Source organism: Caenorhabditis briggsae (genome assembly GCF_000004555.2).
Source record: "Caenorhabditis briggsae complete genome, chrII, whole genome shotgun sequence".
Lineage (NCBI taxonomy): Eukaryota > Metazoa > Nematoda > Chromadorea > Rhabditida > Rhabditidae > Caenorhabditis > Caenorhabditis briggsae.
Genome location: NC_013486.2, coordinates 6,650,179 through 6,667,261, shown reverse-complemented (window position 1 = coordinate 6,667,261; position 17,083 = coordinate 6,650,179). Strand labels below are relative to the sequence as shown.

Below are 17,083 nucleotides of genomic sequence, written 5' to 3'. Positions count from 1 at the left end.
ACAAGCGGAGAGAAACTGAACGAAATGTAGAGAGTGCGCGGGTATGTTAAGACAATATTATTGTTGATATGGGCGGGAGACTGTCTATGTCTCCCTGTCTCAAGAAAACATGGCTGCTGCACTAAAAATGGAGAATACAGGGGGAAATGCTGCATTTCAAAATGTGACAAGTTTTAGAGGGGTAGGAAAGTGTCAAAAGGTTTCGAGAACTTGATCCCGTAAAACCTGTAATAGAACGGCTTCCTGACTTTTGACTTTAAACCAAAATATGAAAAAGTTGTTGACTGATAAATTGTTCATCAAAATATCATAAGTGTTTTGTCAGTTGAGTTGACACATTTTTTATACCTTTTAAGGGAACCGAGATAAATGAGATCAAACTTGACAGTGTAGAAGCCCTTCTATTACAGGTTTTAGGGTAATTTGGCCTTTTTTGAAAAAGTCAGACCCAAGTTGAATCTGGAACCTTTTTTGTCATAAATTTTTGTTCATTTCTGTTTTAGTGAATTATATAAAATTCGTCATGAGAACTGTTTCTGGCATGAGTCACAAGAAAACTAAATACCAAAAAGCCACCTGAAAAACGTCATTCTGCAAATACGGCTAACATGAACTTGAAATCATAACCTTGAAAATGAAACCCCTAAAAAATTGGAATTAGGTATTTGCACAAATTTTAAAAATTGGTGAACGGGCAAGCTTACAATCACAAAGGAAAAAAGGTCAACTGGAATCTAGAATTTTCTCGAAAAGACAACAAAAAGGTGAGAATCCGGAAGAAGTGGAGAAGAAGAAGAGTGGTCAATAACATTAACTCTTTTCTCTACTCGAAGATATATTCCGTCCTCCCCCGGAATCATCAGGATAGACAGCTGACGGAATGCAAATGTGCAAAATATTAAGAAGGGATCCGCGCAAAAAGTGATACCGACCGATGAAGAGACGGAGAGACAATATTGAAGAAAGAAGAAGAAAGAAGAAGAAATAACGGAAAGAACGGAAAAAGAAGAATTGAAGTAACGACGGATGAGCAGTAAAGTGAGAAGGAAGAAATCAGATTGATAACAAATTGGTGAAACGATGTATCAGGGGAGTTCAGCTTCAGCCACATATTATGCTGGCAGGCGAAAATCTGAGCTGCGGAAGAAAAAAATCCGGTAGTCGTGGCCGAAGGCCCCACAACGACAACTACAGTAACCTGAAATTATGTTTTACTTTGAGGATTTATTTTCTCGTTTTTCAGCTGCTTTCCTTTCTATAATTTTTTCCCGAACAAGCCCGAAAATAAAAATTCTCGTGAAAAGATTGATTGAAAACTCAAGAAAATTGAGAAGATAAATCCGAAAAATAAAAATTAATTTTTAGGTTACTGCAGCTGTCGTTGTGGGACCTCCAATCTTACTTACAAGAAAGAATAATACGTAACATGGGGAACATGCTACTTGCAAAAGAAACTTGGGCACTAGACGATACAGTATCCTCAATTATTAAATTTAAGATGACTTTATCAAATTTATGAAAACTACAGTAATCCATGAGATATATCAACCACAACTATTATTGTTGTCCGAAAAAATTGGAGTTGAGACGCAGACAGTTAATCGAAATATTTCTCTGCGTCTTCACCGACTATGCGCTATTTAGGATTGTCGCTTCGAGGTGCTTACCGTATTCAGACTGCAAAAAAATACTCTCTCGCTCCAATTTTTTCGCACAACAATAATAATTATAAGCAAGCAACCAGGCAGAATGCATATGTAAACGGCACATTAAAAAAGAACTATGAAATGAGAGTTGCTCGCGGCAATAATGCTCAAAAGCGTGTGGATTGTTTGCTCCGGTACCGAAGTAGTTTTCCGCGCTCGGAGCTCATTTGTGCTCTTAGAGTAGTTTGACCTCGAAGCCTTTTCCAGTTTTTAATACAGAGTTCGCGAAGACACTTTTTTCTTGTTCACCTGTAATTTGAGCTGTGTCTGATGGAGAGAAGCGTTTTTGTATTGTATTGTATTTTCTTCTTTTATTAGGTTGGCGGGAAAGTCTTTGTCACTTTTTCAATAGTTTATTTCTCAAAGAAAAAATAACCGAATAATTAATTATATTGTCCATCATTATCAACAACATGTCTCCAACGTTCCCTCAATTTATGGATTCCATTGCGGTAGAATCCAGCCGGGCGTGAGGCAAAGTATTGTTTGAGTGCCGCTTCGACCGCTCCACGGGAATTGAAGCTTCTTCCTTCGAAGGCACGTGTCATATCGCCAAATAACCAATAGTCGGAAGGAGCAAGATCAGGAGAATACGGGGGGTGAGGGAGAACATTCCATCCATATCCCATCAGCTCCTGCTTCACTTGTTTCGAAACATGTGGGCGAGCGTTATCATGTTGATAGTACACTTTCTTGTCTTTCAGGGCCGAACGGTCGACTGCTTTCTTGAGGTTTCGTAGTTGAGTAGTGTAGAGGTCTCCAGTTATTGTTTTGCCCTCGGGCAGAAGTTCCCAGTAGATGGGGCCGTCCACTCCCCACCACACAGAGAGCATAACTTTTTTCGGATGAAGGTCGGGTTTGGGGACATCCTGTGGGCTCTCTCCTTCTCCAACCCACTGGGATTTCCTGTGGTGATTATCGTAGAAGACCCACTTCTCATCTCCGGTTATTAGCCGGTCCAGCCATCGATCGCCCGCGTGGAGAGTGAGAAGAGTAATCGAATCGTCGACTCGGCGGTCAAGGTTGGCTTGAGTCAGGTGATGAGGTATGAATCGACCAAAAAGTTTTCTCATTCCAAGAGACTTCAAACCTTCAAGGACTGTGCTATGGTGAACTCCGAATGTGACAGCTAGTTCACGGCTAGATTGAAATGGATCCGATTGCAATGCGTGCTTCAGCTTGTCCAAATCCAACTCACGGGGTCACCCAGAGCGATCCTTTTCATCGAGCGAGAAGTCATCTTTTTCGAAACGATGGAACCAATTGCGAATAGTATTGTAGTGAGGGGCATGTGTGTTGTACACATTCTTCAAGAAAGTTTCCGAATCCTTCATCGTGGTGTGAGATAGGAAGAGGTAAATCAAAACATGTCTGATGTGAATAGCAGTGGGAACAAACATATCGTTTCAATTCAGATGAGGAGCAGGGAAGGAGATGGGGACTTGTTTATATGGAAGGTTCTTATCACCTTGTTATTCACTAGAGTCGATATCATACACAGCCTCCATATACGAGAACAGTGATTAAACAAACAGAGTGACAAAGACTTTCCCGCCAACCTAATATGTCTTATGTTCATTGTGATCGCACGAAAACAAAGTGATTAAAAATTAGTTTATTTCCACAAAACTGAATAAAGAAAAAGAAAACGATAGTATTATTCACAAATCTGATTATAAGTATGACTAGTAGTTTCAGGTACAAATATTTCTTAAGGTGCAGTTGGTTTCAGATGAGATTCAGCAGTACCAGTCGCCGTGGTTCCTAACTTTCCTATCACATTTTGTAGTACATCTACTGGAAATTCGAGAAGACGTTCCGATGTTTCTTTGATATGCGGCACCAATGAATGGAAGGCGGCAAACCAATCCACGTGGTAAGTAGTCGAATTCATTGACATCTCTTCAAATTTTCGAAATACAGATTGAAACGTTGATAGCTTTCCTGCGTTGAGCAGCTCCTCCAGAATTTCTAAGACACCCAGAACACTATGTTTAGCTGGCGCTGGAAATTTTTATATTATCGAACAGAAGGGGCATTTTAGCTCACCATCCTGAAGGAAAGTTCCTAATTCTGCCAGACACTTCTCTTCCAATTCCTCGTCTTCTACATCTTCATAGGTCTTTACTGATTTCTTTATGTAGCATTTTGATAGCTTTATCAATCCCGGAAGAGTTATTTCATTCGCTATCCGCACATCTGTCGGATGTGCTATGTTCCTTGTTTTCTGATTCTGATTTGACGTGGATGGAATATTCACCACTTTGTTCCGCATGTGCCTGTCATCATCTTCCTCTAATTCGATTGGTTCTTCTTGGACAGCTTCTGAAATCGATTTATGAGATTTTTGAATACTTAATTACTAACTTTTCTGTATAGGATCATCAGCATTTGGATCTCTCTTTCCTTTTCCAAACATTTCCTGAACTACACTTGCTGCATCTTTTCTAAATTTGCTTTTCAGTTTTCCACAAGTCACTCCAACTCCCCGAAGGTCTTCTGTATTCGGAGAAACTTTTGCGTAAAGTCTCATACATTCCGATGTTAAGATTTTGCCTTTGGTGGTGGATACAGAAATATTGCAGGTTTTTGTAAAAGTATCGCAGCGTCCATGACCCATAAACTTTGACGTTTGAACTGGAGCATCAGCAGATCGGACCTAATACAAGGAATAATTAAAAATCCAGTACAATAACCCACCATCAATTTCAATGTTATAGATCCTGCACTCATTTTACAATCAAGAAGCTTCCGTTCCAGTTCTGCGCCAATTGCTGTCATCAGTTGCAATACTTCTTCTTTCTGAAAACTACCCGGAATGAAAAAGAAAACAATGTTAAAAACAACCTTTTTGAACCGAATCCCATAATTAATATCACAAGAAACTGATTTTCTAACATGCGTCTTCCAAAAATTTTCTGGATCTTCTTCAGTTCCACGACACTGATTGAATACTTTTGTAGCAAGTTTCGGTCCAAAAACTGGAATCAGTTCTCTTTCTGTTCTTTGTTGAAGTTGGCTACATGTCGTGATCTCTCCTGTAAGATTAATCTTTATAAAAATTTCTTGTAGCAATTATTTAGTTCACCAAAAAATGAAGTGAGCCTATTCATCATTTCATAACCAAGTCCTGGAAGGTCTCTGACCTTTTCTTCTAACATGAATTCGGTTTTCTTCTCTTCTGTGACCCAGAATACTCCATCCGGTTTTGCGTGTCTTGTTGCTAGACGGGCCAATAAACTCGTTGATCCGATTCCAACACTTGCTGGGCACCTTGTTTTCTCTCGTATCACTTTCCGAATGTGGTCTGCGAAAGCTGTTGGATCACTTATACCGTATTTTTCACACAAGCTGCTCATGTTTATATACATCTCATCACAAGACACTGCTCGCAAATCCAATGTATAGCTGGCCAAAATTTCATAAATCTGACGGCTAACTTGGATGTAGTCATCGAATTGATAGGGTAGGAGAGTGAGTTGGGGACACTTTTGAAGCGCGTCTCTCACCAGCATTCCATTTTTGACACCGCAGCTACGAGCTGCATAGCTGCACGATGCCACTTCACTCATACTATTTGAGATGGTTCCCTGTGAGGAAAAGAGTTGAATATGTACCAAATTTTCTTTTCAACTCACTTTGCTATGCGTAATAGCCACTTCCTTATCTCTTAAATCCACTCTATCTCTAACTGCAACCGAGACAAAGAAGCAATCCAAATCCACGTGGAATACAGTATTCGTTTGAATTCCTGTTCCTGTTCCCAGTTTTCTACCCATTTCAGCTAATTCGTTTTCTAGGAAACACTTTGCTGTTAGTTTTCCTTCCAACTTTAAATTTGCCACGAAATCTTTCATGTCTTGAGCGAGAGTTGAGATGAGATGTAACCGACTCCTTGCATAATAATCTCGAATAAAATTGGGATTTCGAGCATCCAGAAATCCAGAAGAAGAGGACGTCGATGATGTCTCAATTGGTTTATCGTTGGAAGACCTCAGAAATTGTTGCATTTGTCCTTTTTCTTGAGCCCCTTTTTCGTATATTAAGAAATCTCGATAATCGAGTGGCTTTCCAGCTGCTATTCTGAATAACGAGAAAATAATAATTAGATTAAGGGATATGTAGTCTTACGATTCAGTAATCCAGTCAGCCCTAATGAAAATCTCTTTTTCTCGAATTCGATTAACCTTGGCAGTTGCGATGGATGATGCTATTGTATAGGTGGTGATTCCGTGCTGATAGTAGCAATGATACTCTCCTCCATGAGCCATCATAAGGTCTCGAATGACGAGTGCAGGGGGTTCTGAAAGGCAGAATTCGTTGGGAAGGTTCTAATTTTCAAAAAAATAAGTGTATCCGTTTACCTGTGTATCCGTTTACAAAAACGGAATATCCTTTCAACGTTTCAGATACTTTTTCGTATGGTTTCGACTTCTCACTGTTCACCTGATGATTGAGTTTTGTGATCTTCATCCTCATATAATCGTTCTAAAAATAGAAATTCTTGGTTTTTCCACATTTTTTGTAAAAACGATTCTTACAAAACTGTTGATTTCAAAATTTTGCCCATGAACAGTTATCGTTTTCGGTTGATTCCAGTATTCTCCAGTATCTGAACTGACGACTCCAACAGGACCATCTGTGCCAAGAGGAGCCGTGGAAGTTGATGGCTCAGAAGGTTCGCATCGTCGTTTTCTAGTGATCGCCTCTTTTTGATTTGGCAAATGTACAGGAATCATTCGAGAATTTGGCAACACTTGTGTTTCTTCTTCTTCCTCTTTCTCTTCTTCTGGCTTATTTTGCATCAAGTCTCCAAAAACGTCTATGCTCATATTGGGATCATCTTCCCTTTCTTCTTCTTGCTCTGCATGCCCTCTTTTTGTCGTTCCTTCTGTGAAAGACCTCAAAAGATTGGCAAGTGCATCATTTTGCGGCTCCACTTCTATATCTGCTTCTTCCTCATCACTTGATTCCAACATACGAGTTATAGTATCATCTAAATTGACTTGTTCATCTCCAGAATCATCATCTTCTTGTTCTTTTAAAATCGTATCGTTTGGTACGTTTTCGATTACTGTTACTTGTTCACTTCCTATCAATCCATCCAAAGAATCTTCTTCTGATAACACTATGGCCTCACTTCGCCTTCTCGAAGTTGAGGGAGTCGGCAGAAAGTTTTCAAAAGAGTCATCATGATCTTGGCAATCAGCAAATGGGTCTGGAGAAAGCATCGTTCATCGTCAATCCGGCTGTAGAACAGGTTTTGAATTGTTATGAAACTAACAGATGGTGGCCGAATTCTTGCGAAACCTCGTCCACCATGTGAAAAACAGTTTTTTTTTCACGAGCCACAATATGGATACCTCTATAGATTTTACCGTTCTTATTCATTTGTAACAAGAGCCAAAACGTGATTCATGTTAGAAAAAAGTTTATTCATCCGAAAAAAATTCGAGACAAAATATGGGGGGGGGGGGGCTTGGGGCAAAGGAAAAAAACCGAAATCGAGAGGGACGGAGAGAAACAATCCTTGCTTGTGCTAATAAAATAATTAAATTCCCAAAGCTTGCTGAGATCATTCACAGAGGGGAACAAAAAGGAAACGGCAGAAAAAGACCAAGTGGGTGCAATGGGAGAGAGAATACGAAAAAAGTGAACGATACAGCTTGGCTGTGTACAACGTTTCAATGCTCTTATCGTTCACCTTTTCTTAATCGAGATGATTATTATGATAATATCTATTTTTCGACAAAGAATCCCTTCGATGTTGAGAAAGAGATACTGTCAATACAATCGACGATATGGATGCAAAAAAGAAGAGATGAAAAAGGAATACTATAACAGAGTAAAGCTTTAGTTCGTTTGAAAACCGCGCAAAATCTAGTTTTTTTTTCAGTTTTGAAGATGTTAATGAGTGCTAGAGTGTTGTTTGTGAAGTTTTTGAATTCTATATAGCCGGCTATGTTAATTAGGGAGATATTTTCAAAATCGTAATTAACATAGACAACTATAAAAAAGTGTTATACGGGGAAGGAAGAAGAATGTCACCAGAAAATGTATAGTCGACCGTTAGCAAAAGAGAAAATGACAAAACAATAATTTAGAAGAAAATATGACAACGAAACATTGGGAGAAGAAAAAGTTCGCAATGCTTTGCATTCATCAGAAAGAAAGTTACCCATTTTTACATTTGTGTGTGTAAGTTTAATATGCTCCAAATTTCAGAGCAAACTACTACTGCTATACGGCTGGAAGCCGACGTGATGAGTTGTTTCCGCCTGGTGTTCCACGTCTTCCTCCTGATGTTCTTGATGGAGGTGCTTGTCTGGAGTACATCACAAGGCCACTTGGCTCGTCGTCTTCATCCGAATCATCACCGCCAGACCGAGATGAATTCAAGTTCTTTGGCAGTGGCGGCGGAAGAGCGAGTGTTGTTTTTCCATCGGCAGGTGAAATCTGAAACAAGAGAATATGAAAGAACCAAAGGAATCGATAAATCTTACTTCTCGTCTGGGACCGAACCAAGACAGCAGAACTGGAAGTAAAATGAGACCGTTTATTATGCCTGTTCCGATTAGAGCGGTCATCACGATGAAGAAGTACTTGACAACGAACCTATAACGATTTTAAATAGAACTTTCTTTTGAAAATGAAAAACTTACTCAAATTCAGAAAATCCAAGCATCAAAATTCCGAGAAGTGTAGAGAACGATCCGTGAATAACAGGAACGAATACTCGATCAACGGCTGATGAAGTACGTTGCGCTCTGGTTCCGAGCGCGGTTAGGAAAGAGACGACAACATGAACTGTGAACTCGACTCCAATTCCAACAGCAGTGATCAGTGTGACGGCTGATACCGGATTGAGCTTGATTCCAACGAGTCCCATAAAACCAGCAAGTTCGCAAGTCATGATTCCCAGAATGCAAACGACCATCAGCGCTGCCCATGGGTTGAACAGAAGAACGGAAATGACACAGAAGACAGAGATGGTGATGATCGAGATGGCTTGCATGAGATTTCCCGTTAAAAATAGATATTGCTCCCAGAATGTGAAGGCAATTCCTTGTGGGAAATTTGGAAGTCCTTGATCAGTGAATCGATCGCAAACACTTCTGATGTCCTTGATAGCTTCAACAATCACTCCTGTATCCGTGAGACCAGTCAAATAGAATGGAATTTGCGAATAAACGAGTGGCTTGGCAGCTGGGATGAAGTTTTCTTTGTTTTCCTTGACCAATTCCCATTTTGGTGGAGTTGGGAAGAAGGAAGCTTGCGATACATAGTACATCATGTGATCCACGTTGAACCAAGCAGTTAAGTAGTTATAGAATCCATCAGAGTTGATTATTCCACTGGCATCGACTAGTCTGATCTTTCCTACTCGTCCAGCACACTCGTATAGTTCTCCATGGGAGCACATGAGAGCGTGAGCTATCCGAGCATCTTCAGAGACATTAGCTGCGATAACAGTTCCGGTTACCAAATCGAATGATCCTTTTGCAACTTCTTCATCAAATCCACGTTGAATACTGATCAACCAATCTCTCATCAGTCCTAACCAATACTTCTCTGATGGCTCCTCATTCTTATTCTTGATTACGAACTTTGAAGATCCGATAGATTGTCGGTAGTTATCTATCTGACGTTGTTGGTGTGCGTAATCAATGTTAGGTCCCTTTATCACGGCGAACATTGGGTAGAAACTGAAAAGACAATTTATTGAACAGAAAACTATATTTATATCATACCTGAAATACTTGTCTCTGGCTCTTAAGAATTGAGCTGGAGCGGTGTGCTCAGGGAGAACATCTCCAAGTTCCAATCCGAGTGTAGACTGTTGCATTCCGTAAACTGAAGCAGCAAGGAGAACAAGACATCCGATAATGATTCCCACTTTGCAAGCTGGTCTCGAAATGAATGGAATATAGTAGTACCGAATGAACGCATGAAGTGAGTATGGAGCTGGATCGTCGCTGGAAGCCATCTGTGCTTGCGTGATTCCATCGAACTGTTGCATTATAGAAGCTTCTGATGGCGCTCCAATGATTCGTTTGCTAGGGATCTTCGGTTTCGAAATCATTGAATAAGACTCCTCTCGGGTGTCTCCGTACAAACAGCAGAGCAAATCACGACGTTGGGCCTTCTTTCTTCGAAGATCGATTGAAATGATGGCTGGATAGATAGTCAGGATCGCGATGAAGTTGAATGTGAGAAGAATGCTGGATTGTGCACAGAACGATCGGAGTGCAGGTATAGGAAGTAGTGTTCCAGTAAGGAATGAAAGGATGTTGTTGATGGAGGTGCAAAGAATAGACATTCCAGTTTCTCTCATCAAGATTGCCATCTCAGCATGTCCTCCGGCAAGTTTCACGACGTCACGGTAATTGTGCAGCAACATGAACATGTTATCGACTCCGATTCCAAGTGTAAGGAATGGAACAATCTGTGTGGTGGCAGCATTGAATTCGATTCCAAACCATGTGGCAAGACCAAGTCCAGCGACAGAGGCGAATGTGACAACCAAAACTCCGGCGAGAGCGAGTCCCATAGAAGACTCGGTAGCTGGAAGGCAGCTGTCGAATCGAGCTTGGGTGATGATAGCGTAAGCAAGCATCAAAGCATATCCCGCGAAAATGATGGTGTAGTTGAACTGGCAAAACTCTTCGAGCATGTCAGCGATAGAAGTAGATGCAAGCGGATGCAAAGTTCTTCTTTCGTTTCCATCAGCATCAAAATTGGCTTCGTGTGTGTAGAGCGACTTGGTAAAGTTTCTCTGCCAGGCTTGTAATACTTGCTCAGCGGCAGTCTCGTTCCAAGCTTCTTGATCTAATCCAGATTTTGGTGGATTTCTTCCTTGCTTTTGTTTAAATCGAAGGAACACATCAGCTGGGCTTGCCACGAGGAATACGGACTGAAGAGCATCGGCACTTGTGAGTTTTCCACCTCTCTTCGTGTGTCTTGGGTTTCCGAGTATCATATCCTCTGGCCAATTGAGAACGTTCGATGCAAATCCAGAGCAACCACCAGTCATCTCCTCTGCGTAATCTACATTCTTCGGATACACATTCTCAGGCATAACTTCGGTCCATTTGTCTTGATTTGCTTTTAACCAGTTGAAGGTTGACTTCCGGTATGACTTGCAATCTGAAAGTTTTAGATTAAAAAATAGAATGATTTCAAAATTTCTTACGCTCTCTCATCTCACGATCTTTAATCTTCTTAGCATTCTCAACCTCTTCCCGGGACAAAGTCGTTGTTGTTGTAACTGGATCAGCGGTAACTGGAATGTCTGCTGGAACAGCTCCTTCAACAACCGGAATGGAATCAGCTGGTTGAGCAGGATGGATCATTTGTGGTTGTTGATCAGTTTCTCTTTTCTTACGTCCGAAGAAACTAAACACATCAAACCCAGTATCTTTCTGCTTTTCCTGTTCCAGTTCTTGACCGTATTTCGAGGCGACTTCCCGAATCTTATCGACATGTGGGCACACATCGAAATAGTTTTTGGCCATTGGAGGGCACTCTGGATCGAGAGGATCAATGCATGGACGGTTCATGTATCCGTGACCAACACCAGCTCTCTCGAAAAAGGTGTAATGTGAGCCAAGATTGAAGGAATTGTGGATTTCGTCAATAACTTTGATAGGATCGAAGTCTGACCACCGAATCATGTCGTGGTCTGGAAGGGCTTTGAGCAACATTCCAACAAGGCCAAGTGCTGATTTCGGTAGAGATGGATGTGGCCCAAGGGCTTTGGATCCCTCCCAGAAACAATCAATCGGAGTAATCCAAATACATGGTACGATTTTATCAATTACATCGCTCAGAGAAGCGGCAGGAGAATCTGGGGACACCGAGGGAGGAGCTGGTTTGAAGCAGATGTCCGAGAGAGACCAGTCACTGGAAAATCATTGATTGAAAAACGTTTCAAATAATTAAAGAAAACTTACACTCCATGAACAGATACATTGAAACTTGCAATATGCTTCATAATTTCGACATGTTTCAGGAGCGGTCCTTGAGCTAATGCATCCTGTCCTTCGAATTCGGGCGTTTGAATCAGCACTTGATATCCACCACCCAAGCCATTTTCTCTCGGAATCTCTGGCCCAGAATCAACGGATTCGTTTCTCATCAGTTCTTTCATATTCGGTAAAAAGTTCAGTTCTTCGTCAAGCCGACCACCTTGTGCTACCCATAATTTCACAATATCTGTTTCGATATGCACGTACTGAAGACCATAGCAACAGAATGCAAATATCATCGAAACAACAAGGATTATGGACCACGCATTCCGATGGACGGCATTTCCCAAAGCGAAGAGAAGCTTCTGGATCAGACTTCTCGAATAGAGAGCATACCGGTTACCTGTAGCTTTTCCCTGAAAAAATGCAAAATCGATTTCAAAACCTAAATCATATGTTCCCATTTTCTTTGTTTCTCAAGCACCCACTTCTCTAGAATCCCGTTTCCCTGGGGTCATCCATCAAAAATGCATAACTTCACTTTCGCTATATCACGTATTTCTTCTTTTCATGCCCCGACCCCTGTTCTTTCGTCCCATTACACCGCCTCTTGTCACCCAATACTTGCGAGTCACCCCAGCCAGTCTTCACATAAAAACTTGGCAACTTTTTTGTGCTCCTTCGTTTCATCATTTCACATTTGATGAGTTGAGCACGTAGAGTCAGAAAAAAAACACTAGAAGGGTACGACTGAAGACAAAATAAGTTTCTCTCACAACTACTCATGTTTCAAAAAGAGCCCTGTTTGATATGTGCAATAGCCGCAAATATGTGCTTGCCGCGCACTTTGATCAGTTCACCCATGGTGATCATCTTTCACTTATATTATGCACTTTAAAAATGGAATGGACTGGAGAAAAAGGAAGATGAATTTGCGACACTTTCAAGGTTATTGACTCATTTCTGTCCGCTCAGAGGAGATGATTCAAGAACCCAAATTCGTCCTTGGATACGCGGTTTTCCGTGCAATTGATATTAAATGGTGGGAGAGGGGAACAAAGGATTTATGGCGCCAAATGACGATAATGGCGTTTAGATTCTGGGACTGATAAACGAAACTTCTGCGTGTAAGTCGAATTTCACGGCCCCATCAACGTCCTGGATTGATCAAATACAAATTTGTGCCGTACATATAATCTCAACATAATATTCAAATTTCAGTTACCGTAAAACCAGTCCTTCTAATAGGAAGGCACTCCAAGAGGAGCTTGAAAAAATAGAAAGACCCCGTTTTATCGTAAAAACTTTGAACAATCTCGGAGAAAAATATGCCGGAAAATTCAACATTTTCCGGATATCCGTTAAACTGAACACCGGGAAAACCAGCAATTAGCATTGGTACGCTTATTTTATTCTCGTCACTTTGCATCAATCGTCTTTCTCAATTTGGAAACCAATGTGGAATAACCCTCATCTCTTCCTTCTCTTCCATTCCTTCCAATTTCATGTGCCTTTCTTTTCGAAATGAAAAGATGGGTGGTCTAGAGAAGAGCAAGAAAGAGGAAAACGAGAAGGAAACCGCCTAATTCAACTACTAGTAGTATGTGCCCTTCAAACGAAAAAGAAAAAGATCTCATTTTCGAATCCTTCTATACGAACAATCTGAACTAAGACTATACTTTTTCAAGATAGTATCCATGAAGTCAAAAACTATGGTAGACGATTGACACTTTGGGTGGGAAATTGACTTTGCGGAAATGCAAAACTGTGCAAATATATGTATGCAAAGTGGCGCCTAGAGTAGAATGAACACTTCAACTTGGCTTCCGTTTTCATTCGATTGCCGCCAAGGTGAGTAATTTAACGCCAAGAATGTCGAATTTCAAAGACTCCAAACTTCAAAGTTCTCAACAAAAAAAACTTTTAAGAGATAATTGAACTAATGAGAAGCAGTTGACCCTTTTAGACTTTCTCTTACAAATACAGCAGCTGTTCTTAACGACTTCGTCGTGCTTCCCAACTGCTAGCTGCATTTTCTACACAGAACGTTAAAAGGAGGAAGGGAAACTAAGAGAACCGCACAGACGGAGCCAGGGACAGAGACAAATAGTCTCAATGATAAATGAGCTTTGGGTTCGACATCAATTATTTTAAAATGCGACCTTACCCGGTTCATTTGTTGCAGACACAAATCAGCATCGCACCATGAGGGCCTCGCACGAAATTCCCGTTTCCATCGATCATTGTAATCGGCAGATGATGATTGTCCGACGAGGTACCGGTCCAGAAACTGAAATGTCTACTATTTCAGTTAGTAAATAGCTTTGAAATTTCAATTTACTTACCCTGGTCAGGATATTACCAGTTCTTTCGTTCTCCGCATAGTCCTCATTCTCGTCGTATGTTTCATATAAATCTTCTTCGTCTGGAGCTGAAAAAATGGGTTTTTCGTGTGCGGATTTTTTATTTTTATTTTTTTTACCTAGATTTAACAAGTGTTGAGCCGATCTGTTGTTGTAATTGCCGACATTCGGGGATCTTTTCGCCCCGGGCGGCTCCAGAAGCGTGAGCATTGCTGCCGACTTGTCGGGTCTTACAGGCAGCGCTGACTGAAAAAAAAACAGGAGTAAATGAGTGTAAAACAACTTTCAAACTCGGGAGACAGAAACGCGGAAGCGGTTAATGGTAGTTAATTCAAAAAATGTGTGAGAATAAACGGCAAATGAGATGAGAAGGGAGCGGGGAATATTGGAGGAGAATAGAGAGCGCCGCTCGCGCTTAACTGTGTGTTCGCGGGTGACAGTATAAAGGGGGTAGAGCAAATATTGTGCAGGTCAAACACAAATTTTCAATCGTTTTTTTGAAGGTAAATGTTGCTAATAAAAAATTTTTGCTTTTTTTTATTTTAAGTCAAAAAAGTAAATCAAAAACTGGATTTGGGGGATAAAATTATTTTTTGAAGGAAGGCAACTTGAAAAATTTTCAGCCGACTTGTTTGTACGCAAACACCGCCACGTTAGAACGCACACATTTTAAAAATGGGTTCTTCTGTTTTTCAAAAATTTAGAAAAATAAATTCAAAAATGTAGGTGTTGGGGATTACCACCGAGAAGGGGAACTGAATCAAAGATAAAAAGCCATAGAGGAGTGTCGTCTACGCAGGAGACAATGTATCGGCTTCAGAGACGTGAAATTGAGGACCGAACTCGTAAAACGGAGGCAAATGAAAACAGGATAGTGTGGCGCCCGCGACGGAGAGATCCGAAGAAAATGAGAACGGAATGAAGAAAATAAAGAAGCCATTGCTAAAAAGCTTCTTTCATAGAAGGCCTCTTTTCAAACAACTTTAAAAAGTGGGTCAGCTGATTGGAGCACGTCACTGATAAGAAGGGCACAGGGTCGGAAGGTGTCAAAACTGATATAAGTTTCTTCAGAAAAAAGTGGGAGGGCAAAAAAGCAAAAAAGTTTGTTGATCGAGAAGATGAATCATGCGACGAATCATTAAATTCTACGAGCAAATACCAGAAAAAAAGTGTGGATTCATTGAAAGAGACTATTCCGAATAGAATAATTGAATTCGAATGACTACTTGGCTCAAGAAAATAGACCAAACGTAGTCTAGAGAGAAGGAGAGGAAACAAGCGAAAAACAGAAAAAGCAACATGCGAAAAGGGAGGATAAGCAAGAGACGACGACGACGGCGACCACAACATCTTTTTTCCCTCTTTTTCGCCCCGACTGAGAAGGGACGCGAGGAAGAAGAGGATGGAAGGATAGGAGGGCAGATGAGGAGTGAACGGAAGATCGAGGGACGCGGACGCCAAATAGAGACCCAGGCATAACGAACATGTGGCGGATTGTTGGGAGCAGGAGCGTTGACTAATAGTGAAGAAGAAGAGAAGGGGAGCCAGATATTGGTATATGAGAGGTTTTTTGAAAAAAAAAAAAGAAGAAGAGAAAAAAAAATAAAGGTTGGAGGTAAAAACATATATTGGTTCGAATTTTGTTTTTTCTTCTCAACTACTGGAGACGAGAAAAGCATAAGTTGTTCTTTTTCCCATTTTATTCCGTTTCTAAACTTGTACTTTTGAGTGGGAGACATGGTCTGATTGAATGCGTCACTTGGCAAATATCACTTTAGGTACAGTACATTTTTGTTATTTACTGCCGTGGCACAGAGTAATAGAAAAAGAGAGAAAAGACCCATTCAAAATAAGAAACCATGGTTCGAAAGACATAAATAATTCTTTAGGTTCTCACCAAAATAATTCAAAATTTGGCTTTTAAAAAAGTTATTTGCTTTTTTGTTTGTTTTCACAAATCGGAAGCAGTAATGACTCATTTCTTAGATACGGTTATCTTTTTGTCTGTCTTCAGTCTAACTTTGAAACCAAAACTTTTGAACCCAAGGAAAAAAAGTTGGATAGAAAATGAATCACATTGCCTCTCGTCATGATCGGAATATATACAATTCTTTATGCTACGGAGAATCGAGAATGTAGAGAGAAACAACGATGAGTCAGCAAAGTTGGGGAAAAAAAAAGGAATAGGCGGTGTTACGAAATTTACAGAGGGATTCAAACCTATAATTAAAGAGAGCCTGAAGGACTAGGGGGATAATTTTGGTGAAATAGAAGACGACGACTGAGATACGGTAAGAAGGCGGAAGTCTGCATTTCTGGTGAGACGAGATTTTTGGGGTTGCTGATTAGATTACAGAGAACGAATTAGACAATTAAGAACTCTGAGGAATCAACGTTCTGATTAATTGGAATTCTGCACATCAAGAGAACCTTTGATCAAATTGAAAAGAAACCATAGCAACAAGAATATTTTTTTATCATCCATCTATCGTAAAACCTTTTTTTGAAGTTTGAGCTCAGTTATCTCGATTCCTATGCAAGATATCAAAAATGTGTCAACTGACAAAACGCTTTTGATATTATGATAAAAAATTCATCAGTTACCAACTTTTTGATATCTTTTACAGGAACAGAGAAAAATCGGTTAAAAGTTAGAAGTTTAAGGGCCCTTCTATTAGAGGGCCCTTCTAAGGGCCCTTCTATTAGAAAATTCTGTTTTTTTCCTTCAAGGCTATTCTGGATTCCAGCTGGGCCAAATAGTGATGGAGTGTTGTTAGTGTACCATTGTTGTATTGGGGAAAAAAATCAGTGACTGAGCTTCAAACTCAGAAATTATCCCACGATTCACATCTGGTAACCAAGACAACCTTTTTCTTTCCACCTGCTCAATTCTCTCTATTCTCCTTGAATTGCCCTATTCTCTTCTCCTTCTGCTTCTTCATCCCTTATTTTCTTTCTGGGACGGTTGTTGTTTACGAGAACTCTCATGCATTTCGCAATTTCCTCTCTTTTCCCCTCATCATTTTGCGCTTCCAACATCTCTTCG

At 40.4% G+C, this 17,083-nt stretch overlaps 2 protein-coding genes across 2 annotated transcripts; both read right to left on the bottom strand.

Moving 5' to 3' along the window:
- Positions 1–3,417: 3,417 nt before the first annotated feature.
- Positions 3,418–6,937, bottom strand: Cbr-rev-1 (the record flags this gene model as incomplete). Its single annotated transcript, XM_002631387.1, has 10 exons — positions 3,418–3,710; positions 3,756–4,016; positions 4,074–4,365; positions 4,407–4,508; positions 4,554–4,744; positions 4,795–5,296; positions 5,345–5,789; positions 5,838–6,009; positions 6,071–6,194; positions 6,248–6,937. The coding sequence occupies 10 exons, from the start codon at positions 6,935–6,937 to the stop codon at positions 3,418–3,420; spliced, it is 3,072 nt and encodes a 1,023-aa protein (XP_002631433.1).
- A 1,009-nt stretch (positions 6,938–7,946) lies between these two features.
- Positions 7,947–14,247, bottom strand: CBG03294 (the record flags this gene model as incomplete). Its single annotated transcript, XM_045242208.1, has 7 exons — positions 7,947–8,162; positions 8,210–8,321; positions 8,369–10,853; positions 10,900–11,609; positions 11,660–12,090; positions 13,842–13,964; positions 14,020–14,247. The coding sequence occupies 7 exons, from the start codon at positions 14,245–14,247 to the stop codon at positions 7,947–7,949; spliced, it is 4,305 nt and encodes a 1,434-aa protein (XP_045092075.1).
- Positions 14,248–17,083: the final 2,836 nt, after the last annotated feature.